This window comes from Raphanus sativus, chromosome 3 (assembly GCF_000801105.2).
Source record: "Raphanus sativus cultivar WK10039 chromosome 3, ASM80110v3, whole genome shotgun sequence".
Lineage (NCBI taxonomy): Eukaryota > Viridiplantae > Streptophyta > Magnoliopsida > Brassicales > Brassicaceae > Raphanus > Raphanus sativus.
Window position 1 is genome coordinate 12789894 of NC_079513.1, and position 27173 is coordinate 12817066.

General features: G+C 38.8%; 3 protein-coding genes across 5 annotated transcripts; 1 reads left to right on the plus strand and 2 right to left on the minus strand.

Annotated features, from left to right (window-relative positions):
• Window positions 1-6020: 6020 nt before the first annotated feature.
• Window positions 6021-9871, minus strand: LOC108846536 (histone-lysine N-methyltransferase ASHH3-like). Of its 2 annotated transcripts, XM_057005468.1 has the most exons (13): window positions 9022-9871; window positions 8819-8948; window positions 8621-8735; window positions 8417-8516; window positions 7988-8066; window positions 7712-7883; window positions 7552-7632; window positions 7027-7180; window positions 6855-6882; window positions 6662-6752; window positions 6531-6579; window positions 6367-6451; window positions 6021-6298 (listed from the first exon to the last, which is right to left on the minus strand). In XM_057005468.1, the coding sequence occupies exons 1-12, from the start codon at window positions 9037-9039 to the stop codon at window positions 6380-6382; spliced, it is 1089 nt and encodes a 362-aa protein (XP_056861448.1). In that variant the 5' UTR covers window positions 9040-9871; the 3' UTR covers window positions 6021-6298; window positions 6367-6379. The 2 variants fall into 2 exon arrangements, with proteins under 2 accessions (XP_056861448.1, XP_056861447.1); XM_057005467.1 differs by having other exon boundaries at window positions 6021-6451.
• A 368-nt stretch (window positions 9872-10239) lies between these two features.
• On the minus strand, window positions 10240-11754 carry LOC108834254 (F-box/kelch-repeat protein At2g44130). Its single transcript, XM_018607595.2, is given in 2 exon segments — window positions 10240-10826; window positions 10828-11754. Coding segments are annotated over 2 exon segments (1209 nt in total). The 5' UTR covers window positions 11611-11754; the 3' UTR covers window positions 10240-10400.
• A 13774-nt stretch (window positions 11755-25528) lies between these two features.
• On the plus strand, window positions 25529-27170 carry LOC108844350 (60S ribosomal protein L7-3-like). 2 transcript variants are annotated; one of them, XM_018617593.2, is made up of 6 exons: window positions 25529-25660; window positions 25880-26058; window positions 26159-26256; window positions 26349-26406; window positions 26494-26573; window positions 26667-27170. In XM_018617593.2, the coding sequence occupies exons 2-6, from the start codon at window positions 25885-25887 to the stop codon at window positions 26983-26985; spliced, it is 729 nt and encodes a 242-aa protein (XP_018473095.1). In that variant the 5' UTR covers window positions 25529-25660; window positions 25880-25884; the 3' UTR covers window positions 26986-27170. The 2 variants fall into 2 exon arrangements, with proteins under 2 accessions (XP_018473095.1, XP_018473096.1); XM_018617594.2 differs by having other exon boundaries at window positions 25584-25739.
• Window positions 27171-27173: the final 3 nt, after the last annotated feature.

A 27173-nucleotide genomic window follows, 5' to 3' on the forward strand; every position in this document is an offset into this window, starting at 1 on the left:
TGGCAAGGGAGAAGGAATAAAAAGATGGTTAGGTGTCGGTTAGATCGAGCACTAGCGAATGAGGATTGGCATACTTTGTTTCTGTGTTCCTATACAGAATATTTACGAATGGTGGGATCTGACCACAGGCCAGTGGTGGCATTCTTGGAAAATAAAATTAAAAAGAAAAGGGGTCAGTTTAGGTTTGATAAAAGATGGATTGGCCAAGAAGGATTACTAGATACAATAGAGAGAGGCTGGCGAGAAAGGACAGGGGGAGATCCGGACAGGACGGGTGATTTGGTATCCAAAATAACAAATTGCCGGCATGAAATCTCCACATGGCGAAAGAATAACCCACCTTATGGAAAGGAGAAGATCGGAGAACTTCAAAAGGCATTAGAGGAGGTTCAAATGGATGATAACAGGACACAAGAGGATATTATAGAGGTTTCACGGAAATTACAAGAAGCTTATAAGGATGAGGAGGAATATTGGCACCAAAAGAGTCGTAATATGTGGAACACAGCAGGGGATCGAAGTACTGCATTCTATCATGCCCTTACAAAACAACGTCGCACTCGTAATAGGATTGTGGGTCTATATGATAATAATGGAAATTGGATAATAGAGGAACAAGGGGTGGAGAAGGTGGATGTAGACTACTTTATAAATTTATTTGAAACCAGTTCACCAGTTGAGTTTGATGATTTCTTAGAGGACATAGCACCTTCAATTACGCCACAGATGAATGCCCGCTTGATTCGTTTGGCAACGGAGGAGGAAGTCAGGCAAGCTCTATTTATGATGCACCCGGAGAAGGCTCCTGGGCCAGATGGAATGACGGCCCTTTTCTTCCAACACTCTTGGCATATTATTAAAACGGATATATTGGATATGGTAAATAATTTCTTGACCACAGGGGAATTGGATGAAAGGTTAAATATCACGAATATATGCTTGATCCCTAAAAAGGAGAGACCGACAAAGATGACGGAGCTTAGACCAATTAGTCTTTGTAATGTTGGATACAAGATTATATCAAAGGTTTTATGTCAGAGATTGAAGGCGTGCCTTCCGGCATTGATATCGGAGACACAATCGGCTTTTGTGCCCGGACGGTTGATTTCAGATAATATTCTTATTGCTCAGGAAATGTTTCATGGTTTGAGGACAAATAAATCATGTCAGGGTAAGTTTATGGCAATCAAAACGGATATGAGCAAAGCGTATGACAGAGTGGAATGGAAATTTATTCAAGTGCTCCTTTCTAAGATGGGTTTTGATTCTCATTGGGTTCACTTAATGATGGGATGCATTTCTTCAGTACAGTATAGAGTACTTTTAAATGGACAACCAAAAGGCCATATTATTCCACAGCGGGGACTTAGGCAAGGGGATCCTCTATCTCCATATTTGTTTATTATGTGCACAGAAGCTTTGGTGGCAAATATTAAGAAGGCAGAAAGAGGAAAGTTATTGACGGGTATAAAGGTTGCGAGGGCTTGTCCACCGATCTCTCATTTGCTCTTTGCAGATGATAGTCTTTTCTTTTGTAAAGCACAAAAGGAAGAGTGTCAGACAATTCTTCGGATTTTGAAAGAATATGAAGTGGTATCAGGACAACAGATAAATTTTGAAAAATCATCTATTCAGTTTGGACATAAGATTGATGAATCTATCAAACAGGAGCTTCGGGATGTCCTAGGGATTCAAAATCAAGGTGGTATGGGATCATATTTAGGAATTCCAGAAAATCTGGGTGGCCCAAAAACACAGGTGTTTGGTTTTGTTCAGGAACGGTTAAATAACAGGATAAATGGATGGACTTTTAAATTCTTCACCAAGGGGGGAAAGGAGGTTATTATAAAATCCGTGGCGACGGCCTTACCAAACCACGTGATGTCCTGTTTTCGTATTCCGAAAACAGTTATAAAGAAGCTGATAAGTGCAGTTGCTCGGTTTTGGTGGAGTCCTTCGGGTAATACGAAGGGATTGCACTGGCAATCATGGGACAAAGTGTGTAGTCCAAAAGAGGAGGGTGGTCTGGGTTTTAAGGACCTAACGGATTTCAACACGGCTATGTTGGGGAAACAATTATGGAGGTTAATAGAGAAACCAAATTCTTTATTCTCTCGCGTTTTCAAGGGACGGTATTTTAGGAATGCATTGCCCCTGGAACCAATTAGATCGTACTCGGCGTCTTATGGATGGCGTAGTATTGTCTATGCTAGATCTCTGGTTAGCAAAGGACTAATCAAAAGGGTGGGAACAGGATCTTCCATTTCGGTATGGAACGATCCGTGGCTTCCATCCACTCGCCCGAGACCAGCAAATAAAAATAATCATACTCTTTTTCCAGATCTCACGGTGGATGCTCTTATTGATGCAACATCGAGAACCTGGAATTTTCAGGCTATATGGACACTTGTGGATCCACTTGATGCAAAAATTATTGAGAGCTTGCCACTGAGCAGATCAAGGTTGGATGATAGGGATGGTTGGCATTTTACTATCAATGGAAAGTATACGATTAAATCTGGTTATCAGGTAGAGCGTGTTTACCCGGACAGAGATCGAACACTACCAGTGTATGGTCCCTCGATCTGCTCTTTAAAGGCAGTTTGCTGGAAAATAAAATGTCACCAAAGATGAAACACTTCCTATGGCAATTAGTTTCAGGATGTATAGCGGTTAAAAAGAATTTAAAGGCAAGAGGGATGAAGGGAGATATTCTCTGTGACAGGTGTGGGGCACCCGAAGAATCGATCAATCATGTGTTCTTTGAGTGTCCACCGGCAGTTCAGATATGGGCGCTATCGGAAATTCCAACTAACCCGGCAATATTCCCGACTCAGGCACTGTTTACAAATATGGACCATTTATTTTGGAGAGTTCAACCGGCAATGGAAGATCATCATTTTGTGTGGATTCTTTGGTACATATGGAAAGCACGAAATAATAAAGTGTTTAGTAATTTGGATATTGATCCAATAGACACGCTTAAATTGGCGGAAATGGAGGCTTCTTTATGGGCTGAGGCACAAGTTATTCTGTCTCAGGATGAGGATCAGCACAGGTCACAATCACAGGCGGTAATCTCACCTATACCGGGTAGATGGTGTTTTACGGATGGTTCATGGAAAGAGCATGATAACTTCTCGGGTCAATGATGGTATAGTACCTTGGAAGGATTTGATGGACTTATGGGAGCGAGGAATACAAGAGCGGCTAGTTCGCCATTACAATCAGAAATGGAGGCTCTTATTTGGGCGATGGAATGTATGAGGAATTTAAGACAGTTCTCAGTTACTTTTGCAACGGATTGTTCTCAGTTGGTGAAGATGGTTTCGGAACCAGAGGAGTGGCCAGCCTTTACAAGTTACTTAGAAGATATTATCCACTTGAAGAGAAGTTTCACTAGTTCAGAGCTCGTGCATATACCACGAACACAAAATAAAAAGGCGGACAGCTTAGCACGTAGTGCAAGGAAGCAATCGTCTTTTGTCGTTCACATGGATGCGGAGCTCCCAGTTTGGTTTACAGAGTCTATATGAGTCTGTATCTTGTTGACAAAAAAAAAATGTATTGAAAGATATTACTAAAATACAACCTTAGAAAATATACTTAATAATATCTTTTAGAAATCTCATTTTAAAAATATTAAAATAATATATTAGATATGGTACATATTTAATAATAACTAAGTAAGAGAAATAATAGAAACTAGAGTTTTGACCCGCGCGCCCGCGCGGGTGTTTATATATGTATAAATCTTTTGATGTATGAACTTATTGATTATGAATCCTTGCTTTCTTTCTGATGATTATTAGTTCTGCCAAGTTTTTTTTTCTTTTGGAATGACAATTTCTAGATATTCTTTGATATGATGTTTGGTTCTGCTTCTTACCTTGATAAACCTACACTAATAACCTCTGTAGTATTCTCGCACGTATTCGCCAACTTGTCTTGTTAGTAGTTTCACATCATATAAAAAACAAAACTTTGCTTGTTTGCCATTTGGTTCTTTGAGTGTTTTGAATATGCAGAAAGTGATGAGAAGAGAGGAATATATATTGGGACATAGACCACAAAAGAATATTATGATTTTAAATTTAATAGCTAAATTTTATTGAGTCAATCTACCAAAAACCTAAATTATAGGCATATATATATGTAAATTAGTTAATATGGATTAGAATATTCCTACACCAAAAAAATAGAATATTTTTTTTATAAGTACAGTTATTACGATGGCAATATACGTTTGTTAAATGCAATATATTACTTTACCGTAAGGTTAGTTTTAATGGTTGCAATGCTATGATCCACGTTATAAAATTTTAAGAATATTTAAGATTAATTAGAAATGTAAAAAATATTACAATGCAGTTATTAACCACCACGAAATATATGTGGTCTATAAGCTTGTGATCTTTATTTAAATTCTTCGTGTTTGTTGTAAGGTTTTGAACCGGCCTGGCAAAAATTAATTAATAATCCCCAGGTTTAAAAGTGGAGTTCCTAATCTGGTTTAGAACTGGATAACTTGGACTTTACATTCAAGCTCCAATTATTTTTTTTATCAATATGTTTGTATTACCTGGTTTGAACTATAGAGGTTGATTTTTTATCAATATGTTTAAGTTATTTGTCAGTATAAATGTATGCACTGGTTTAAGTTATGGACCTGGTTGAGTTTTTCAATTATTTTATCAAAATGATACTGCATATTCGTTTTCTTGGTTACAACACCAAATAGTTGATTATCAATTATTTTTCTACACATGATTGTTATGAAAACAGGTTAATTGCAATAGATAATTTTATAATTTAATCTTGGTTTGTCAATGGACGTCGAGTTATATAAAAATAAGCTTTGGTCGTCGTGTATGATTTTGTTAACTTATACGGTTAAGTTGGAAAGTCAAGATTAACTACTGATTTAGTTTAATTTAAAAATAAAAAATATTAACTCAGTGGCATGAAATGGTAATATTTGAGTAAAAATTAGGGTTAAGTACTAATTGTACTTCAGTTTTAATAGATTAGATGCTTGGATATCTACTCAATGTATAATTACTTTTAATCCATTTTTGTTTACGTGTAAATAGAAAATCAGAGCTTTGTTAATGATTACTAGACTTTTGATATTAGTAAATAAGTAAATACAAAAATACATTCTTAACCCCTAATAATTTTATATGTTTATAAAATTTACGTTTAACAGTTTTATTTGCACTCATTAAACTATTTTATGAAAATATTTGTGTAACGATTTTGATTATAGCATATTGAAGATTTATTGTAAGTTTTTTTTAGTTGTTAATAAATGTGTTTAAAAACTCATATTACATATCTTTTCATTAACATTAATAAACTCTTAGTTAACTTAAATCACTTGATGATCAAGGGTTAGTAAATTCTCTAGTTTAGGTTTTTTTTTATCAGCCAACTACAAAATAGTAGACTAGTAGTGTCGCTATCTTTCCCCAATCCTTCCTGCTTTTGAGTTGGTGAACCAGAACCGCATACTCACTTTACCACGTACCACGCGAGTCGTCAATCCATCACCAGTCACCGGCGTGTGGGGTTCAACAGACAAGAATGGTAAATTAATAAGGGCATGCCCATTAAAAGTTCATGGGAAAAGCTCTCACACATCCCAAAAAAAAAAAGTTATAATAATGGATTATGATGAATTCGTCTTGCAGGGATGCGTCCGGATAAACTCGTTTCATCACTTTTTTGTAGGCTCCACGCCACATGACGGCTTGCTATTGATCCGTTTTCAAAAAAAAATCAAACGAAAAAAATAAAAAAGTTAATAAACAATTAAAATTGTGAACTCCCGGTTTCATTGATGCGCATGCTCTAACAAGTCCCCACACTTTTATGTGGTATCAGCTAACTTTGACAACGAGTATGTCCTAGACAATAGAACACATAATAAAGAAACCATTAAAAACTCGTTATATCGAAAAGCACAAACACTCCCATGAATTCCTTGAGAGAATTTTCAGGAAAGTAGAGTAGCCTTTTGAAACAGCAACAGTACAAGTCACAAGTTCATCGTCATCTTGAGATGCTCATGAAAAAGGAGTAAGAAGAAATACAAATATGGTTCTAGGTAGACGGTACCTTACAAACATATATAATATCAGGGTACAAACACAAGTCAAGGCACATGCAACAACAAAGTCACTGAACCAATCCTCAAACCAAACTGAAAGACTGATGTTCGGGTGCTTCAGTTTACCAAGACCGATTTGTTCAGCTTTCTCAACTTTTGTTTTCAAAGAAATTTGCAGAAACATAGCTGCAAAGGATTACTTAATAAATCTATGATTCATTAATAAAATGAAATCAACCAGAGTTTTAAGTCACCTGACAAGGAATATTAGTCAGATAAAATCTCCCAGTCTTCTTTCGACAAATCGATAAACTCAGTAACACCATCCTCGAACATCACCTGAACCAAATTACCAAGTTAACACGTGTCCTATATTAAGAATGATTATGCCAAGTTAGAAGGTGAGAACAAATACTACCGAGTGCTTTCTTGTAACCTCATGAAAACGTCTAATGATGCCAAAACACCTGAAAATCACTAATATCACGTTAGAGAAAAGTATGACATGATCCAGAAAATTAATTCAAGAATCAAAATGTTGATACATACCTATCGCTCGTGGGGCGAGACAACCTGATCACCACACCAATGCAATTACGAGGACATGTTTGCTCTTCACTAAGCTTGTTAATTAATGTTCCTAGAGAGACGAGGAATTCCAAATTGCTTTTTTTCTTATAAACCAAAACACACTAAGGTTCTCTCGCAAATAGAGTAGCTAGAAACAAGAATCCATGCTTACCTTCAAGAATACCTTCATTTTGATGAACCTAACCAAAGTGGGGAAAAATAAGTCTCTATGAGTCTATGTACACAACTCATAACACACAAAATCTCAGTGAATGTGAAGCTATGCCATGGCAAAGAGAAGATCTATATTTGAAGCTTCTTTTCAGATAAATTTTCAAAAATACCTGGGGAAATGTCGACGTCTGACCCAATTCAGAGTTCACGATGTTAAGAACTTCATCCGAGGCTAATTTAGGTTTCTTTGGTTTCACCCCAAGCTTCTTTCTGCAACTTATTGCTCCACAATGGCAGTCTTGATCTGGACCAAACTGAACAAACCTGCTCTATGTCATTAGTGTCAGCTTAACAGATTATATACTCGAAATGATACTAGAGAAAGCAAAGACTATAAAACATGGGGATGATCATACACTCACTCGTATATGTGTTTGTAATGGATGAGAGTAATTCATCCTACTGATAGCCATATATAAGTCAAATGACAAATTCTTTCTCCCTTACTAAACAAAGCTGCTTCTATTTCAATAGTGTCACAACTCAACAGATTATGTAGACTTGGAAAACTATGAAATTCTTACTTTACTAGAAATGATACTAGAGAAAATATAAGCTATGAAAGCATAGGGATGAACATAAACTCGGATATGTGTTTTTAATGCAAACTATAGGATGAGAGAAAATAATCTTACTGGTAGTCATAAGTAATATGATCTCCCTTATTTATGTCAGATATGGCAAAAATGCCGATTCTTGTCTCACCCTCAATTATCCTGATAGCAAGCAAAACATGACCAAATGATAACTTTCCTCGAACAAAAGTATAAGCAATAAAGGTGACAAGAAACAAACCATTTCTGCATCTGCGTATTAGGGTTGCAACTATGATTGATATATCTCGATTTATTTCCCTTATTAGTGGCATCAATCACCATATTTTTGCTTATCTCACACAGATAGAAATTTGTTTCTCCATGGTTTTTCATCTTCCATAGCCTGTCTCCACAAGTCTCATCATCTATTACTACAATGAGGGAAATATTGGTGGAAAAGAAAACACAATTTTAGCAAACAGCTTGTAATATATTCAGAAGAGAGGCCAAACATCAAACAGTATCACATCATCACCTTCTCCTACATATTCAATGATAAACTCTCCTTCTTGGATGTATTCTTCTGCTACAATCCCTGATCCACATTTTTCTGTCTACATGAAACAACTAATATAAAAACCAACAACCCAAAAACAAGACTAATTAATCCTAGGAAACTGATACATAACAAATTAGGGTATTTATTCAATGATATTAGTGTTTCATTTTATTAATTAGGTTTTCTTAAATTATATTATGTTAGATCGTTCTCCCTTCTTTTTGCATTAGGGTTTTGTTTAAGTTGTAGAAGACGATTTCTATATTGAATAATAAGAAACGAACTTCTAACAATTATCCTTAATCTCAAAAAGAACTTAGGGTTGAGAAAAAGTTTTTCCTAAATCTTTGTAATATTCTTAAGTAGACAATAAAAATTCATATCAGAAACTATTCATTCATTTACCTGAGTTAACTTCAACTTCTTCACACGCCGTTGTTGGAAAGGCTTGTTGGAACACTCACTCCCACAATTGCAACTGGATGAACAGCTTGAGTATAACATCCTACACAAAGATTGATTTTTCCCAAGTTGAAAATGTACTTAATCATGTTGTAAGTCCTCTTAAGATAGTTCAAGAAAGTAAATTATATAAAAACTAATGCATACCCACAATGACAATCACCCCCACACACAACTGAAGAAGAGCCATGGGACAAGGCACAAGAACAGAAAATTCCATCATCTTCAACCTTCTTTTTGGTTTTCTCCGTCAAGTATATATCTTTATAACCATCTAAGGCGATAACACGTGAACTATCCAGCCAAAATTTCATATTTTTTATAAGATTTGAGTTAAAAGGATACTGCGCTTTATCAAGGTGTAAGGAGTTGGTTTCCCTTCGTTCGACCAATCCGGCAAAGAAAACTCCTCTGCTTCTCCAATGTCGTTCAACAACTTGTTAAAAACTTGTCCTATGCGGTTCATGTTGGAAACCTGAGAAAAACATCTCGAAAATTTCAGACAAGTATATAGTTAGAGTAAGAGGGAGTTTCTTTTCCGAACGAACCTTCTTTGAGGGAGGCATAGCCAGAGAATCGAGGAAACACACAAGTACACCGAAAGTTTGATGTCTACGTTTTCCTGTTATCGAAGAAAAAAGCCCGAACTTTTGAAACCCTGATTACGTGAAATGTGGTTGGTGGAGTTGTGTAGTTGAAGACCTGAACAAAGAAGTAAAGGACGTAAAGAATAAAAGTTAAAACTGTAAATTTGTTGTTTACTATTATGATTATTGCGCCTCTTCGACGTGGAAGGTAAAAATGTAAATTTCAGTAATTCAAAAACGCGGTTGTTGTCAATCAGCTCGTCTCATGGTGGTCTTGTGAACAAGCCCAAGCCAAATAGATTAACAACATAGATCATTAGCTAAGAGATGAACTGGTGTATTGTTTGTCTGCTAGGCTGCTATACAGAAATCAACATTGGTTAAAAGACAAAGAAGTGAAAGAACCAACATAGATATCATTGCATATGTTCTTGATATTGTGATCTTTCGCCTTGTTATTAATGACATCGATCAGAACTTTTGTGTCACCCTCAAAAAATATAGTTTTTAATCCATATTTCTTGTGAGTTCCATAACATGTAGCAGTGTTTAGCAAAAAGAAAAAAAGACATGTAGCAGTGATCTTGCCTCAGCGTGGTGATGAAACTATACCAATGTCCTCTGTACTCCAGAGTACAGGGAAGCCTCTGTCGTTTTTCAATATCAATCTGTTTTTGCTGATTATGGGGTGATTTCAATCTTGGTGTTCCGGTAAAAGATACATTCGTTGGGCTGAACTTATGAACGATGTTTTTCTAAAGAGCCATATACGGTACAGTATCATTTAGGATTAGAAACACTGTTTTTAGTAGAGAATGATTTTTTTCTTAAACAGAAAATGAATATTGGGTTTATGAAGCTGTATAAATACATGTAAATATCAATGAGTTGTAAATAATTGCCATTCAAATCCAACTTTGTGTTGCTTTCGTCAGATTGATTGGAGTTTGTTCACAACATTTGTTTTATAGTCAAAACTTGCATCAAAATTGAATTTGTAGTCATCGTCTGGTGGTTTTGTCCTTCTAGGGAAATTAGCATTTATGTTCTGCTGATTACTTTCTATCTGGGAATAAGTATTGATAATCTCCTAAGGTGTGAATCGTATCTATCCATTCAACCACGTTCCCTCTTCATTCTGAACAACTTGTTTTGGTATACATATTTGTCTTTTGAAAATGAGAGCGCAACCACATTTCTATATTCTCCATTGGATCCAAAAAAAGGTAATAAAATTAACCTCTAGTATATGTTGTATTCCAAAATACTTTTGAAATGATCTTCCAAGTTATTCATACGAGGAGTCAAAGCTTATGCTGATAATCTATATATCAGATTATTCAGACATAGATTGAAGCATGTGAGAATGGAAGTGTGGAGAAACCAAAAGGTATGTCATGGACATGACTCCACTTTCCAACATTCTTCTCCGTTGTCTTCATCATCACTCCTTTATTCTCTCTTCTTCCGCCGATCATTACCACCGCTTCACCTCTAGAGCTTCCAACATAAACTGAACTTCCACTCGTCGGAAGCTGTGTGACTTGAACATCCATTTTCCATTTTTCTGAATTATCTTTAGCTTCCCATTGGCCCTGGCTTTGTAACTCACGGTCTGTGAAACAGCATAACCTGGAGGAGCCTCTAGTGTCTACTACAACGGTGCGGCCTCTAGGGCTAGTATCCGGAAACGGCCATACGTTTTCGATTCTTGACCATGACTTTGTCCTAGGCTCGTAAACTTCTCCGTCCGTTCGGAACCTTCCCTTGAGACTCCGTTGCGTAACCGCTTAAAACGCAGAATCCTAGCTCCGTCCCCATGGAGAAGCCTTGGCACTCGTCTCTTCCTTCAGCCATCGATGGGATCGTTGACCACTCGTCTTTCTCCACGTCGTACACCTCAGCTGATCGTAAGGCGTTCTTCTGCTCGTCGTGTCCTCCCGCGACGTACACTTGCGCTGAGCCCACGGATGCGCAGGCGAAGAAGGAACGCGATTCTTTCATCGGCGCTCCTCGTCTCCACCTCCTTCCGCTTCCTTCGAGAACGTAAACGTCTTTCACCGGCTGTAACGTCTCCGGATCCCACCCGCCGATGAGCAGAATCTTCCCTGCGTCTTGAACCACGACGCACTCGCAGAAAAGAGGGATCTGTAGCTGGGGAAACGCGACGCGGTTCCACTTGTCCATTGTAGCGTTGTAAACGCTCAAACCAAACCGTGGCGTGCAGGAAACGCGCTTTTTACATTTTTCCACCTCCACCCCCAGCGGTGTCTCCGTCTCTCCGACCGCTTTAGTCGCTGAATTTGGCGGCGGCGGAAGCGGTTGGACGAGGCAGAGGAGAAGCTCTGCTTTGCCGCATCTCCGCCGCTCTCTGGTGAATGAAGGGTCGGAGAGTAAGCTTTTCCAAGAACGGCAAACGGATCTCATGGCGGATTGATGTTGGTATGGAACTCTAACCAAACATTCCATAGCTAACTCGGAAGGTAAACCGGGAATCAAATCTTTTGAAACTACTTCCTCAGCTCTGTTTCTCGACTTGTCCATGATCATGGTAGTGGTCAAAGAAGAAACAAAGAAGCTTTTGAAAGAGAGTATTTAGTTTGATTGAACTAAACAGAGTTTAAGTGTATGTCTGAAGAAGCAAGATAAAAAAAATTAAGAAAATGTGATTTACTTTGAAGTTAAGCAAGGTGGCAGAGCCTTTATATAGGGAATGGGGTGGAGGAAGAAGACGAGTTGTGGTTAAAACTTAAAATACACAACGGTTTGGTTTGGACTAGATCAAAAATTATTTATCAAGATTTTGTGGTGAAATATTCAAAAAGGGATTTTTCGGTGCATGTTTCAAAAACGCAAACGCAGCTCAAGTTATGGCTTTTGGTATGTACCAAGGCTTTTGTAAAACAAGCCAAAAGAAAGATAAAAATATATTTCATAAAAACCAAATTTAACCATTAGACCGTGGAAGTTCAAAAGCGACTAAACTGGTTTTCTCTCCCAAACACAGTTATCGAGAATTCAAATCTGAACCTGATTTCCGACGCCGGCGGCGGAAGAGCTCGCCGGCGTCGCCACTTCTTTTCCTTTGATTTGTCTCTCTCTATCGCTCTCTTCAACTTTTGTTACTCTCTCTTTCGTGTTGCTTCTGTTTCGGACTTGATGTCGCCACCACCGTTGAAGTTTTGCGTGCACTCGTGGTCGTCACTCTCGTCTTCCGGAACAGTCCTCTTCTCCGGGGGTTCCCGGAAAGTCAGGTCCCGGTTTAATTTGACTCGCTGTTATCGTCGTACCATCATCTTGATGTAGCGTACGAAGCCTCTCTTAGGCCCATTGGTTTTACATTTTATTTGCTATAGTTTTGTGTTTTGGTTTTAATAGGATAATTACAGATCTTTGTAGATTAGTATGGATTTTATTTATGAGGTCTTTATATTCACCTCTCAACTACTTGTAAAGGCACGTTTTTATTGAATACATATTTGCAATTGCAACCGAGCTATCTTAGCACTAGAGGAGTACTCTAATCTTTCTTTGAATCTGTCGAGAGCATCGCCATCTTCAAAGACCTCCTTGTCTTGTTGAGAGTATCAACATCATCAAGGATCCACTGATTCTTCGAGTTCTCTTCTGAGTTCTTGTTGGATCTTGTTACTAAGCTTCCGCTACTCTATCAGTTGGTATCAGACACGGAACGTTCCGGGAAATCAACTCAACTCGTGATCATGCCTCCAAAGCGAACTAACGATGCCCCACTTCGTGATACTCCTGAATGGGTTGAGATACGTAATGAATTGGCGGCATGGAGAGAAGACATTCAGCGTACGATTCAGATCTCACTCCATGAGATGGAAGAGACCATGAATCAGCGCTTAGCAGCACTTAACCCGTTGCACGCTGAGGAAGAAGACGACGACGACGACAACCCTTTTGCTCGGTTTGGCCCTTTGGGCAATCAACGCCGACAAAACCCTCGTCGTGCTGAGGCTATCCATCGTGACCATCCCCCAGACTTGCGTTGGGAAACAGGTTTCAAGATTGACATCCCTGAGTTTAATGGCGGTTCACGAGGAGAAGCTCTTCTCGATTGGTTGGTAACTGTCGAAGAGATATTGGACTTTAAGCGAGTTCCAGATGATCGGCGTGTTCCCCTGGTGGCTATGAAATTTCGAGGACACGCAGCGTCTTGGTGGAAACAGGTCAAAGTGACTCGAAGCCGTAACGGCAAGGCACCCATTAACTCGTGGGAAAAGCTTAAGAAGCACCTTCGTGCTACCTTTTTACCGCATAACTATGATAGAACCGTCTACAACCGTCTACAGAACCTCCGACAAGGGTCAAGGTCTGTTGACGACTATGCTGAGGAGTTCTCTCTCTTGCTTACTCGAACGGAAATCTTCGATAGTCAGGAGCAACTCGTCGCAAGGTTCATTGGTGGTCTCCGATCGCAATTGCAGACAGCAATGGCGCAATTCGATCCCATGACGATCGCTGAGGCTCACCGTCGCGCAGCAACTTTCGAACAGCAGCAGAAAACGTCTCCTTGGGGTAATCAGTCCTCTCGTGCTCGTTCAAATGATTCTTCCGCACCACCTACCCAGTCAAAAGAAACGGACTCTGCAGTGCAGGCGAATCGTTCTACGACACAGCCGGAAGATCAGAATCTGCGCCGTTCTACGTGTCCTACTACAATCAAGTGCTATGGCTGTGGGGAGACAGGACATCGTTTATCAGCTTGTCCCAACCAAACAAAGCGAGGTTTGCTTGCTGAGGGTGGCAAGGATGATCAAACTCCTGTTTATGATTCTTATGAGGACGAAGATGATGCTGATAACGAGAACAGAGACGGTCTAAGAAACAGAGGGGGACAAGGGTCGTCTCCTAGTAGTCCGACGTTCCTGTACTCTTCCGCGACGTCAAGATGAGCAATGGCTCAGGACAAATATCTTTAAGTCCACTTGCACCATCCGGGGTCGTGTCTGCACTTTCATTATCGACTCTGGCAGTTCACGCAATGTCATTTCCGACGACGCTGTGAATAAGTTGGGTTTGATCAGAGAACACCATCCAGTTCCCTACACCCTTGGCTGGATCACTGAATCTAGTTGCGTGCGTGTTACTCAACGAGTGCTTGTTCCCTTCTCCATTGGTCCTCATTATAGGGATCGCACCTATTTTGACATCGCACCGATGGATATAAGCCATCTTATTCTTGGACGCCCATGGAAGTTTGACAGGAAAATCATACATGATGGCGCAAGAAACACATACAGTTTTATTTGGGAGACCCACCAAATAGTACTCACGCCTTCTCGCGATCCTGTTACTCCACCACCACCACCAGAGCGTCAGATAGCGCAACCTACAACTCTGTTGTGTTCCTACTCGGCGTTTGTTTCAGAACTGTAACTAGAAGGCTTCGCCCTGGCTCTTTTTCCAGCTTCTGATTCGCGGGTCTCGACACTGCAACCGACTGCATCTTTGGCATCTGTTCTTAGTGATTTCGAAGATGTATTCCCTGCAGAACTACCTCTCGGCTTGCCTCCTTTGAGATCGATACAACATCAAATCGATCTAGTCCCAGGGGCAACTTTACCAAACCGACCGCATTATAGGATGAGTCCAGCAGAGCATGAAGAGCTTCGCCGCCAAGTTGAAGAGCTCTTACGCAAAGGACATATCAAGGAAAGCCTTAGTCCGTGTGCGGTACCTGCATTACTGATTCCTAAGAAGGATGGTTCCTGGAGAATGTGCGTTGACAGTCAAGCTATCAACAAAATCACCATCCGTTACAGGTTTCCCATTCCCCGTCTCGACGATCTCTTAGATCAGATTGGTTCGGCCAAAATCTTTTCCAAGATTGATCTCAAGAGTGGTTATCATCAGATTCGAATCAAGCCTGGGGATGAATGGAAAACGGCTTTCAAGACGAGAGAAGGCCTGTTTGAATGGCTGGTAATGCCGTTCGGATTGTCTAATGCGCCAAGCACGTTCATGAGGATAATGAATCAGGCCTTGCGACCCTTTATTGGTCGTTTTGTGGTTGTCTACTTCGACGATATCCTTATTTTCAGCACGTCCTTGGAGGAGCACAGAGATCACTTGCGTAAGGTGTTAACGGTCTTGCGCTCGGAGCAGCTTTCGCAGCAAAAAAAAATGTGAGTTTGGAGTATCTGAGGTTCTTTTTCTCGGGTATGTAATCTCGGATAAGGGCTTATCAGTCGATGCTACTAAGATAGAAGCTGTCCGCTCCTGGCCAATACCAAGACGGTCTCCGAGGTTCGAAGCTTCCATGGTCTTGCCTCTTTTTATCGCAGGTTTGTCAACAACTTCAGTGCTATCATGGCACCAATAACCAATTGCATGAAGGAGGGCAAGTTTGAATGGACCGAGGAAGCATCGCAGGCATTTGAGCTTATCAAGCAGCGTCTCACATCAGCGCCTATCCTAGTCTTGCCGGATTTTTCTGCAACTTTTGAACTCCATTGTGATGCTTCTAAGCTCGGTATTGGAGCTGTCCTTAGTCAGAATGGCCGACCAGTGGCATTCTATAGCGAAAAACTTGCAGGCGCGCGTGGTCGTTACAGCACCTATGATGTTGAGTTTTACGCTATTGTCCAGGCTATTAAGCATTGGCGTCATTATCTGGTCCATCGTGAGTTTATCCTCTTCACTGACCACGATGCTCTGCGACACCTTGATAGTCAAGCTAAGGTTTCTGCTAGACATGCTGGATGGATTTCTTACTTGCAGCAATTCACTTTCGCGATTCGTCATCAGTCCGGAAAGTCTAATAGGGTTGCCGATGCGTTGAGTAGGAGACATACATTGTTAACGACTCTTCACTCTACTGTTCCGGGCTTTGCTGTATTCGCTGACCTGTACCCTACAGACCCATTCTTCTCGCGGATTTTTGCAGAAACTTCGAAGGGTCCGTACGAAGATTATACTTTGCAGGATGGTTACTTGTTCAAAGCTACAAGGTTGTGTGTCTCAGAGAGCAGTATGCGGCTACAGATCATACAGGAACTTCACAACGAAGGGCATGTTGGCAGGGATCGCACGTTGCAGCTGGTGACAGAGTCATATTTTTGGCCGACAGCCAGGCGGGATGTGGAACGCTTGGTGGAAAGATGCCACATTTGTCAACAAGCCAAAGGCAAGGCCTCTAACTCCAGCCTTTATCTCCTGTTGCCAATACCAACGCAGCCTTGGACTGATGTTAGCATGGATTTTGTCCTCGGTTTGCCTAGAACACAGCGGGGTCACGATTCGATCTTCGTTGTGGTGGACAGATTTTCGAAAATGGCACACTTCATTGCTTGCAAGAAGACCACTGATGCTGTTAGTGTGGCGACTCTGTTCTTCCGTGAGATATACAGGTTGCATGGGCTGCCCACTTCGATTGTATCTGACAGGGATACACGTTTCCTAAGCCATTTTTGGCGTTCGTTATGGAAGCTACTAGGCACTTCGTTGGATATGAGTACAGCCTACCATCCGCAGTCAGATGGTCAGACTGAGGTCGTTAATAGGTCGTTGGGTAACCTCCTTCGTTGCCTTGTTGGTGACAATATTCGTTCATGGGATTTGAAGCTCGGTCAGGCTGAGTTTGCTCATAACCACGCCATTAATAGGAGTCTGGGTCTCTCTCCGTTTCGTGTCGTCTACGGAGTTATACCTCGTTGTCCTCTCGACTTGGCTACAACGCCGGATCGCACACGCCATCATGGGGAAGCAATTGACTTCCTTGAAGAGCTTCAGTTGGTGCATCGACAGGCGCAGGAGAATCTAACTTCATCTGCAGCAAAGTATAAAGCAGCAGCTGACACTAAGAGACGTGAAGTTCTCTTCTCACCGGGGGATCTTGTGTGGGTGTATTTGACTCGTGACAGGCTACCTCTACGCGAGTACAACAAGCTAAAGTCCAAGAAGATTGGTCCAGTGAAAGTTCTTGAACGCATTAACCCGAATGCGTATCGCGTGGAGCTCCCTTCTCACTTACGGACTGCAAACGTTTTCAACGTCAAGCATTTGTCTCTTTTCCATGGCGAGCCAGACCATCCAGATTCGTGGACGAATCCTTCTCCACCCGGAGGAACCTGATGTAGCGTACGAAGCCTCTCTTAGGCCCATTGGTTTTACATTTTATTTGCTATAGTTTATGTTTTGGTTTTAATAGGATAATTACAGATCTTTGTAGATTAGTATGGATTTTATTTATGAGGTCTTTATATTCACCTCTCAACTACTTGTAAAGGCACGTTTTTATTGAATACATATTTGCAATTGCAACCGAGCTATCTTAGCACTAGAGGAGTACTCTAATCTTTCTTTGAATCTGTCGAGAGCATCGCCATCTTCAAAGACCTCCTTGTCTTGTTGAGAGTATCAACATCATCAAGGATCCACTGATTCTTCGAGTTCTCTTCTGAGTTCTTGTTGGATCTTGTTACTAAGCTTCCGCTACTCTATCACATCTCCTCTCCCGTGCATCCCAGATCTATGAACTTGTACTCTTCAAAATCAAGCTATGCCGTCAAGAAGGCACTACGTACAGATCTGGTCCATCTTCTCCGTACCCCTCCACTGCAGTACCACTTCCTCTCTGACCCCGGAATTCTGACGTCAATTGTCGGTGGGGCTCCACGTATGACCCGACGAACAAATCCGGCAGTTCGAAGTGTGTTGACGTCAAGAGCACATCGTCTCTTTCCCACCGTCGCCACCCCGACAGATCTCGCGGCCACTTTTCCGATCTGTCTCACCATCCACCACTGCTACTCCGGTGGAAATAGTACCTCAACGACACACACCTTCTCTCAAGGTAGCATATCAACTAAGATTCCAAGGCTCAATGAACTGAAATTCTTGTTACAATCACATGTGGTCTTGGCTAGTTTAAAGATTTCCGATGGATTCACCGGGATCTATAGTTCGAGCATACGGTTATATCTTGCTTTTGTGAAGAATTTATCGGTGGGTTCACCGAGTGCTTCCCTGTCTCAATTCATGTTTGTATCATCTTCCTCAACCGAGGAATGGATTTCGCCACCATGCCTCCTTTCTTTGAAAGGAGATGATTTCCCGGACTTGGTATCAAGTTTCGGCTTCAGCTTCCTAATTCGTGAGGACTGGTTTTCAACGTCACTATATGTGACTATTTCTCTGCTGTCTGACCCTGTCGGAAAAGCTACATCGACGCATTCAAGCTTAGTCTCGAATCCGCTGTCATCTTCTCATGAAGAATTATCTCTTTTATGTTACATTGTTGTAGTTTATGCTTTCAATCAAAGAGGATGGAAAATTCCCTCTAGTTATTGTAATCGATCAAGTTGAGAAGTAATGAAAAGTAATTTGTGTTTCAAAAAAAAAAAAAAAAAAAAACCATTAGACCGTGGAATAAACATATTTCGTTCTGCTATTGAAATTGTGGACTCTTTAACGTTTGCGATTTACTACGCATTATTGTATAATTCTGTTTTTTTCTACTAATAGTATTTTAACTGGTTATTCAATAATATCATGACCTCGATGTGTATGACTACGCTAAATTTGTGTACATAACTCAAGCTTGTTCTACACCTGCTATATTGAAACCGTATATAAACTGCTAAACTAGTTTAAATTTTAAAATCAGCGTCTCATCTCATGTTACTTGTATAAGCCATTCCCTTTCAATTATGCTTATGCGCTTCGGTTATCCTGATGCAATTTCCTTTGCCAGGAATAAAATTTGAAATGTAGCTATGATTTAGCTCATGTGTAGACGGTGATGCTTTTTAGACTTATTTTTTTAAAAGAAAAAAAATATAATTAATTACAAGAAAACCAGTAAGCTTCTAGAAGCTTTACTGAAACAATTAACACTTTAATTAGATCAACCACTACACTTTTAAGAATGATGAATAATTTGTGGGACTCTTAGACTTATTTTTTATACATGTTGATCCGCATATATATAGTTTTTATTGTAACCTAGGTAACTTTATATGGTTAAGTGAAGTTTGGTATTGTATAATATTCATCAATTGATACTGACCGCATTATGTTTTGCGCTTTTACCTCATTCAAGTATAAAAGCAGCTTGAGCTAGGAGCTTTTAAATTAGTTAGACTAAACTACTATATAAAGTAGTCTAATTCTCTTTCAATGTCACCCAACAATCCGGTTTTGTAGAAGCAATTTCCTTTGAAAAGCAAGTCTTTGCAAAAAGAAAAGGAAAAATAAAAGCCTTTAAAAGGGGAATCTATAACCCTCTTGATAAAGTTCACGGGGACCAGTGACCTTGTTACCACTCACCAATACCTTCATGTTTCTTTTTTTTTTGAAACACCTTCATGTTTCTTTAAGAAAAATCTTTTAAACTAAAGAAAACCACTGAACTTCTAGAAGCTTTACAAAGACAAATACGGAGTGAGTCGTACTCGCTGATGCGATTGTCAACCGATAAGTCTAAACATATGAGTTTTTCAGTTACCAAAAACTATAGCGAGTTTTAATATATAGATGGACATTTTCGTTTTGTATTCTGCAAGCACTATAACAAGTTTCACTTGAATAGTCCACATATATTATTCTTTCAGGCAAAACTGTTATGAGTTATGCTTAATTGTTAACGCTGTCTTAAGATATCATCTTGTGTTTGTATACCTATTAATTTATTTATAGAATGTTGTGAGAGAAGTTACATTTGGAAGAAGGAAACATATATTTAAATATTATTGGAATGAAACACATATCCAGAAGGGATTGTATTATATAGTCTTCTAGAAGGCGTCATGAATATGTTGGACACATCTTAATACAACAATAACACGTAGACTATGTGATGCACAGGTACGTCTCCGGTCTCTCGGACTTACAGCCTCACACAAGTCATCTCTTCTCTCGACTAGTCACTAGCAAACTTGTTGTATACAGCAGAAATAGGTAACTAATTAAATTCATTTACTATGATACAAAAACCTTGTATCTAAATCAAGATTCCTTCCAATTGGCGAAGAATAATGTCTTGTATACACGCATGATGCATGCGAATCATTATAGTTAGATATTTTTTTTATGTATGTTTCGTTTAGGTTCAAAATGGACTTAGAAAAGATGTTCCTGAATAGATCTTATTATATGTGGTTTTAAGATAAATGTATTTAGTAATAATTAGTATAGTTTTTAGCGCAAAGTAAACCTTATTGAACAGGGCCAAAAAAAATGAAACTAGTGGATGAGAACGGGAAAGGGAATAATAATGAGGTCGGACATTGATAGAGGCTTCTCTTTATCGCATTTCCCCTTTACATTATTGTCGTGTTCTTCTTCTTTTCTTTTGTAAACTATTCCTCTCTCTAAAAAAAAAAAAAAACTATTCCTCTCTATTATTATTTCATATATAGTCTTCTATATTTTGAAGCATCCTCATAATTATTGTGGAGGGGAAACAAAACAATTCCTAACTAGTCGTCGTACGTACTACATACGTAACCCTAGTAAAGTATATTTTCTTTGAAAGGAAATAAGGAATACTGTTTACATATTCTTTCTACTGCATATTCACATATACATATCAATAATAAGCCAAAATTAATCTTGGCGAACTTCGTCAAGAAACAAGGGAGACAGCTACTAACCTGCGTTATGTTTGCATATTTTGTTTTTTTTTGTTCATGTTTCTATAAATGGATGTGTATTGAAAACCTTTGAAATAACCACGAAACCGAAGAGGATTTATTTCTTCAATGAAGGTTGATTGATTAAAGACTGCGATAAAGTGGATTGGTTTATAATTATTTCATGACACATAAATGGCATTTGAAAATGAAAGTAAAAATAAAGTAATACTTAAAAGACAAGAATAGGATAAGGGTTCTAGAAGAACTTTGATATATATTTTTCCTTTAGGGAGGAGTTGTCTTCATTGTGGGGAAGAAAAGAAGTGGTCCGAAACTGGCAAGCACTTATCTTCTAAACGTCTCTCTTGCTTTACGGTTACTAAAGTTTATTCTCTCATTTCTTCTAGAAGATGAGTTTTTGTGTTAACTTTAACTAAGAACAACCGAATGGGTGTGTCTTCACTGCAGTCTTATATCAATCAACCTAAAGTTCTCAAAAAGAAAATACACATGTATAGATATTAGTATTTAATTATAAATATCTCAAAATAAATAGTTTTGATTTAGATTTTGGTAACTTTGAAATACCACAATTAATATTATTACTAGTTGATAACACGGGCCTATGCGCGGATAATTTTTTTTTAACAATGTTTGTTTAGAAAACTTGTGTTATATATTACATTTTGTATATAGTATTGATTTTGGATATAAGTTTATTAACTAAAATATTATTGATGTTGAAATGATGATTTTTAAAATTTATTATATTTACTATTGGACTTGAATTACAAATTATTAAAATATGTTCACACAAGAAAAAATATGATATAGCATTGCCTTGTTAAAAACTAATATAATTATAAAAGTTTTTTTTTGTCATCAACAAAACAGACTCATATAGACTCTCCACACCACACTGGGAACTCTGCATCCATGTGAACGACGAAAGACGATTGTTGTCTGGCACTTCGTGCTAAACGATCCGCCCTTGAATTCTCCGTCTGTGGTACATGGATGAGCTGTGAGCTCACGAAACTGTCTTGTAATCTCTTAATGTCCTCCAGATAACTTGCAAAGGCTGGCCACTCTTCTGGTTCCGAAACCATCTTCACCAACTGAGTACAATCCGTTGCAAACGTAACCTGAAACTGTCGCAAATTCCTCATGCATTCCATTGCACATACCAATGCCTCCACCTCCGAATGAAGTGGGGAGATACTTGCCCTAACATTTCTCGCTCCCATAAGTCTCTCAAAGCCTTCCAAGGTACTAAACCACCCTTGTCCCGAGAAGATATCTTTGTCCTTCCACGAGCCATCAATAAAACACCATCTCCCTGGAATTGTGGGTACTTGACCTGCTTGTGGTATTACCGCTCCTCCAGTTTTTTCCTCTTGTGCCGCAGCCCACAATGTTGATTCGGACTCGGCCAGCTTGAACGTATCTGCTGGGTCAACATCCAGATTACTAAAAACCTTATTGTTCCTTGCTTTCCAAATATACCAAAGTATCCATGCAAAATGATGATCAGTCATCTTAGGTAACACTCTCCAGAATAAGTGATCCATATTAGTATACAGTGATTCTTTCGGGAAGATATCTGGATTTGTCAGAATCTTTGATAATGCCCAAATCTGCCTCGCTGGCGGACATTCGAAAAATACATGATTTAGAGATTCTTCGAAATGACCGCATCTACAACACCCAATTTCCCCTCTCAATCCTCGTGCTTGCAAATTCTTTTTTACTGCCACACACCCTGATATGATCTGCCATAGAAAATGTTTAATCTTCGGTGGGCACTTCACCTCCCAACAAAAAGCTTTCAAATCAACCACTGTCGGTCCATAAAAAACTGGTTGTTTTTCTTTATCTGGATAGACCCTCTCCACCTCATATCCTGATTTAACCGTATATCTTCCATTATTAGTAAAATGCCACCCCTCCTTGTCTTCCATAATATTACGGCTAAGTGGTATACTTTCAATAATCTTTGCATCCATTGAGTCCACCAATTCCTGAATTGCCTGAGAATTCCAGGTCCTAGTACCCGGAATAATAAGAGAGGCTACTGTAAGGTCCGGAAACAAATTATGTTGGTTTTTGTTTGCTGGTCTCGGGCGAGTGGTTGGGAGCCAGGGGTCATTCCATACTGAGATAGAAGCCCCTGTTCCCACCCTTTTGATTAGTCCTTTGCTAACCAGAGATCTAGCAGATACAATACTCCTCCAGCCATAGGAGGGGGAGTAAGAACGGATCGGTTCCAGGGGTGAAGCGTTCCTGAAATACCGTCTCTTAAACACTCGAGAGAAGAGAGTGTTTGGCTTATGAATTAAACGCCAAAGTTGCTTCCCAAGCATTGCCGTATTGAAATCCATAAAATCTTTAAATCCCAAACCACCTTCCTCTTTAGGAAGGCACACTTTATCCCAAGATTTCCAATGCATACCTTTTGTACTTCCCCCTGGACTCCACCAAAACCGTGCCACTGTTGTCGTTAATTTCTTTACGGTAGCCTTTGGTAGTCGATAACAAGACATTACATGATTTGGTAATGCCGTTGCCACTGACTTAATGACAACTTCTTTTCCCCCTTTAGTAAAGAATCTAAACGTCCACCCATTGATCATGCTATCCACGCGGTCCTGGACGAACCCAAACACTTGTACCTTAGATCCACCTATATTTTCAGGTAAACCCAAATAAGATCCCATGCCGCCTATGTTTTGTATCCCTAGTATATCCCTCATCTCCTGCCTCCTGGAATCTTCAATCTTATGTCCATATTGTATTGACAATTTCTGAAAGTTTATTACCTGCCCTGATACCGCCTCATACTCCTTTAAAATCCTTAACATGGTTTTGCATTCATCCTTCTGTGCCTTACAAAAGAAAATGCTATCATCCGCAAATAGTAGATGAGAGATTGATGGGCAAACTCTTGCTACTTTCATTCCCGTCAGTTGTTTTCTTTGTTCCGCTTTCTTAATGTTTGCAATCAGAGCCTCGGTACACAAGATAAATAAATATGGAGATAACGGATCCCCTTGCCTAAGTCCCCTGTGGGGTATGATTAGCCCTTTTGGTTGACCATTTAGTAAAACCCTGTATTGAACAGAGGATATACATTCCATCATTAGTCTCGTCCAATGTGGATCAAATCCTAATTTGTTGAGTAGAGCTTGTATAAAATTCTATTCCACCCTATCATATGCTTTACTCATATCTGTCTTAATCGCCATAAACTTGTTTTGACAAGATTTATTTGTCCTCAATCCATGAAACATCTCTTGAGCAATCAGAATATTATCCGATATCAACCTCCCCGGTACAAAAGCCGATTGTGTTTCCGAAATAATTCCTGGAAAACACCTTTTTAGTCTTTCACATAACACTTTTGAAATTATTTTATATCCTACATTGCAGGGACTGATGGGTCTCAATTCCGTCATTCTTGTAGGTCTCTCCGTCTTCGGAATCATACAAATATTGGTTAAGTTTAACCTTGAATCATGACATATTTTAGTTTGGTCAAGTTTATTTTACATATATTGTATTTATATGTTAACTATAAATCATGACATATTAAGTTTGACCAATTTTTTTTTCAAGTAATACATATTCTTCGTATAATAGTATTAATTGAAATTAAACACATATTTCAGTCTCTCTTATCAAGAAACAACCACAAATAATTAACACCAGCAAAAATCAAGTATTATATCACCTTGTTGTATAATGATATACTTAAAACATTTAAATACATTAATAATAAATTATGGTTAGTTTAATAAAAAACTTATTATATTTATATGGACTAACCTATTTCTCTAAAGATTTTAAGAAGTGTTGTGGTAATGACACATGGCTATACCAAATATTGTAATGATTCTCTTTTAATATATAGGAGATGAATATTTTGAGAATTTTTCATTGGTGTTACTCTAAGGAAGTTTACGAATATTAAACGTTTAAATTAGGAGGGTGTATTCAACTAAAAATTTTAAGTGATTTGTATTAAAATGACAAATCAACTGTTATTCAAACGTGGATTTTAAAAAACACTTTAAAATCCAGTGTTATTGAACTTGACATTTTATAAAACACTCTAAAATCCACTGTTATTGAACAAAATTTAAGTTGGAGATTTTAGAGTACTTTAAGTGTTTCTAGAGTGTTTGAGGGGAGTTTCTTAGTTATAAAAATAAAAATCTAAATCCCACTGTTTTAGATGAGATTTTAGAGTGTTTTAACAAAAGTTACACCAAATTCTCTAATTCTCCTACAATCATCTCAAAACTCATTAAAAATCAAATCACTTCAAATTTCAGATTTAATACACCCCTCTTAATGTTTTGAATGTTAATTAAGCTGACCCTGAAATCCAAAGAGTCCAAACATTTAGAGGGATGTATTCAATTTAGCATTTGATGTGATTTGATTTTTAATGGAGTTTTAGATGATTTTAATAAGTTGCAGAGATTTATGTGATTTTTGTTAAACTACTCTAGAATATCACCTAAACAATGGGATTTGAGTTTTATTTTTTTTTAACTAAGAAACTCCACCCAAACACCCTAAAATCAGCTCAAAGCTTTAAAATCCCACAACTTAAAATATTTTCAATAACAGTGGATTTCAGAGTACTTTACGAAATGTCAAATTCAATAACAGTTGATTTTAAATGAGTTTTTAAAATTCATGTTTGAATAACAGTGGATTTGTCATTTTAATACAAATCAACTGAAATTTTCAGTTGAATATACCCCCTTAAGTGATCGAAATTATTAATCGATCACATTAAGACCAGTGTCTCAATAAAGCTCGAGCCAATTAGCCCAAATGTAATGAGATAAAAATAGGCCTCCTAATGTCAGGCCCAGATAAGAGAAAATAGGGTTACGAATTAAACCCTAAACCCATTTCTTCTTCCTTCTGCGCCGCGCAAACTCTCCCTCTCTCTCTATCAGCTAAATCCTCTTCATCTCAAAGTAAGCGTCTTTGACCTTACTCGTAAACCCTAACTTCGCATCTCTATTACAGACACACTCTTCGTGTCATACTGTTTCGGTATTAGTCATTTCATACATGTTCATGCGCTCTGTTCTGTTTCATTTCATACACTCTGTTCTGTTTCATATCTCTCATCACTGCATTGCTTAAAGGTGTTGGCTTTTTTTGTTTATTGGTTTTGTGTTAATTGATTGCAGGAGACATGTCTGATTCAAAGATGGTGGTTCCAGAGTCTGTGCTAAAGAAGATCAAGAGGGAAGAGGAATGGGCATTGGCCAAGAAACAGGAAGCTGAAGCTGCTAAGAAGAAGAGCGTTGAGACCCGCAAGCTTATCTTCAAGAGAGCTGAGCAGTACGCCAAAGAATACGCGGAGAAGGTCAAAAGAAACACCACTTTGTGTCTCCTTAGCTTACCTAAGATGACTCTTCTCTGGTCCTGTTGTGTGTTGAAAGGCTTTGTCCTTTTTTTTTGTTTAGGATAATGAGTTGATCCGTTTGAAGCGAGAGGCTAAGTTGAAAGGAGGGTTCTACGTTGATCCTGAGGCAAAGCTTCTCTTTATCATTCGTATCCGTGGGTATGTTGTTTTTGTTTGTGTGTATGTGTTGTTACACAAGTTGTTAGCCAACTAGTTTGATGTTGTGTCTTTACATGTCCTTTTTTTTGCAGTATCAATGCCATTGACCCGAAAACCAAGAAAATTCTGCAGCTCCTGCGTTTGAGACAAGTAAGGCATTGATTTTACGTTTTAAGTGGATGATCATCTTCTAAAAGAGAGTTGAAAGTTAACTTGTGGTGTATTCATTTTGTGTAGATCTTCAATGGTGTGTTCCTTAAGGTGAACAAGGCAACAATCAACATGTTGCGTCGTGTTGAGCCTTACGTGACTTACGGGTACCTCATCTCATTCTCTCTTTCTATTTAAGTAACAGCAAGAATATGATCTGTCTTTAAGGGAATGATGATGTATCTCTCTCTCATGTGCAGATACCCAAACTTGAAGAGTGTCAAGGAGCTGATCTACAAGAGGGGTTATGGAAAGCTGAACCATCAGAGGATAGCACTTACTGACAACTCGATAGTCGCTGAAGGTCTAGGCAAGCACGAGATCATCTGTGTGGAGGATCTGATCCACGAGATCATGACCGTTGGACCTCACTTCAAAGAAGCCAACAACTTCCTTTGGCCATTCCAGTTGAAAGCACCACTCGGTGGACTTAAGAAGAAGAGGAACCATTACGTTGAAGGTGGTGATGCTGGAAACAGGGAAAATTTCATCAACGAGCTTGTCAGGAGGATGAATTGATGGAAACTCCCTTCTTTATCTTTCCCCATTTCATAGATTTTTGGTTGGATCTGAAGTTTTTTTTCCTTGTATCAGAGACCATGTGATCTTTGTTGGAGATTAGGCTTTGATTAGTTTGCTCTGTTTGCCAAGTTTGTGGTTTTTACATAATGTTCTTCTCAACAAAGTGTTAGATTGTTCTTGAACTG

What these genes read in the sequence shown, in the direction of transcription:
- LOC108846536 (XM_057005468.1), bottom strand. An exon ending in AATACGCAGATGCAGAAATG is followed by an intron (nt 7,633 to 7,711) that starts GTTTGTTTCTTG and finishes GCTTGCTATCAG; the next exon opens with GATAATTGAGGGTGAGACAA. An exon ending in AAATGAAGGTATTCTTGAAG is followed by an intron (nt 6,753 to 6,854) that starts GTAAGCATGGAT and finishes TCGTCTCTCTAG; the next exon opens with GAACATTAATTAACAAGCTT.
- LOC108844350 (XM_018617593.2), top strand. Translation starts at nt 25,885, where the DNA reads ATGTCTGATTCAAAGATGGTGGTTCCAGAGTCTGTGCTAAAGAAGATC. An exon ending in CCAAAGAATACGCGGAGAAG is followed by an intron (nt 26,059 to 26,158) that starts GTCAAAAGAAAC and finishes TTTTTTGTTTAG; the next exon opens with GATAATGAGTTGATCCGTTT. An exon ending in TTTATCATTCGTATCCGTGG is followed by an intron (nt 26,257 to 26,348) that starts GTATGTTGTTTT and finishes TTTTTTTTGCAG; the next exon opens with TATCAATGCCATTGACCCGA.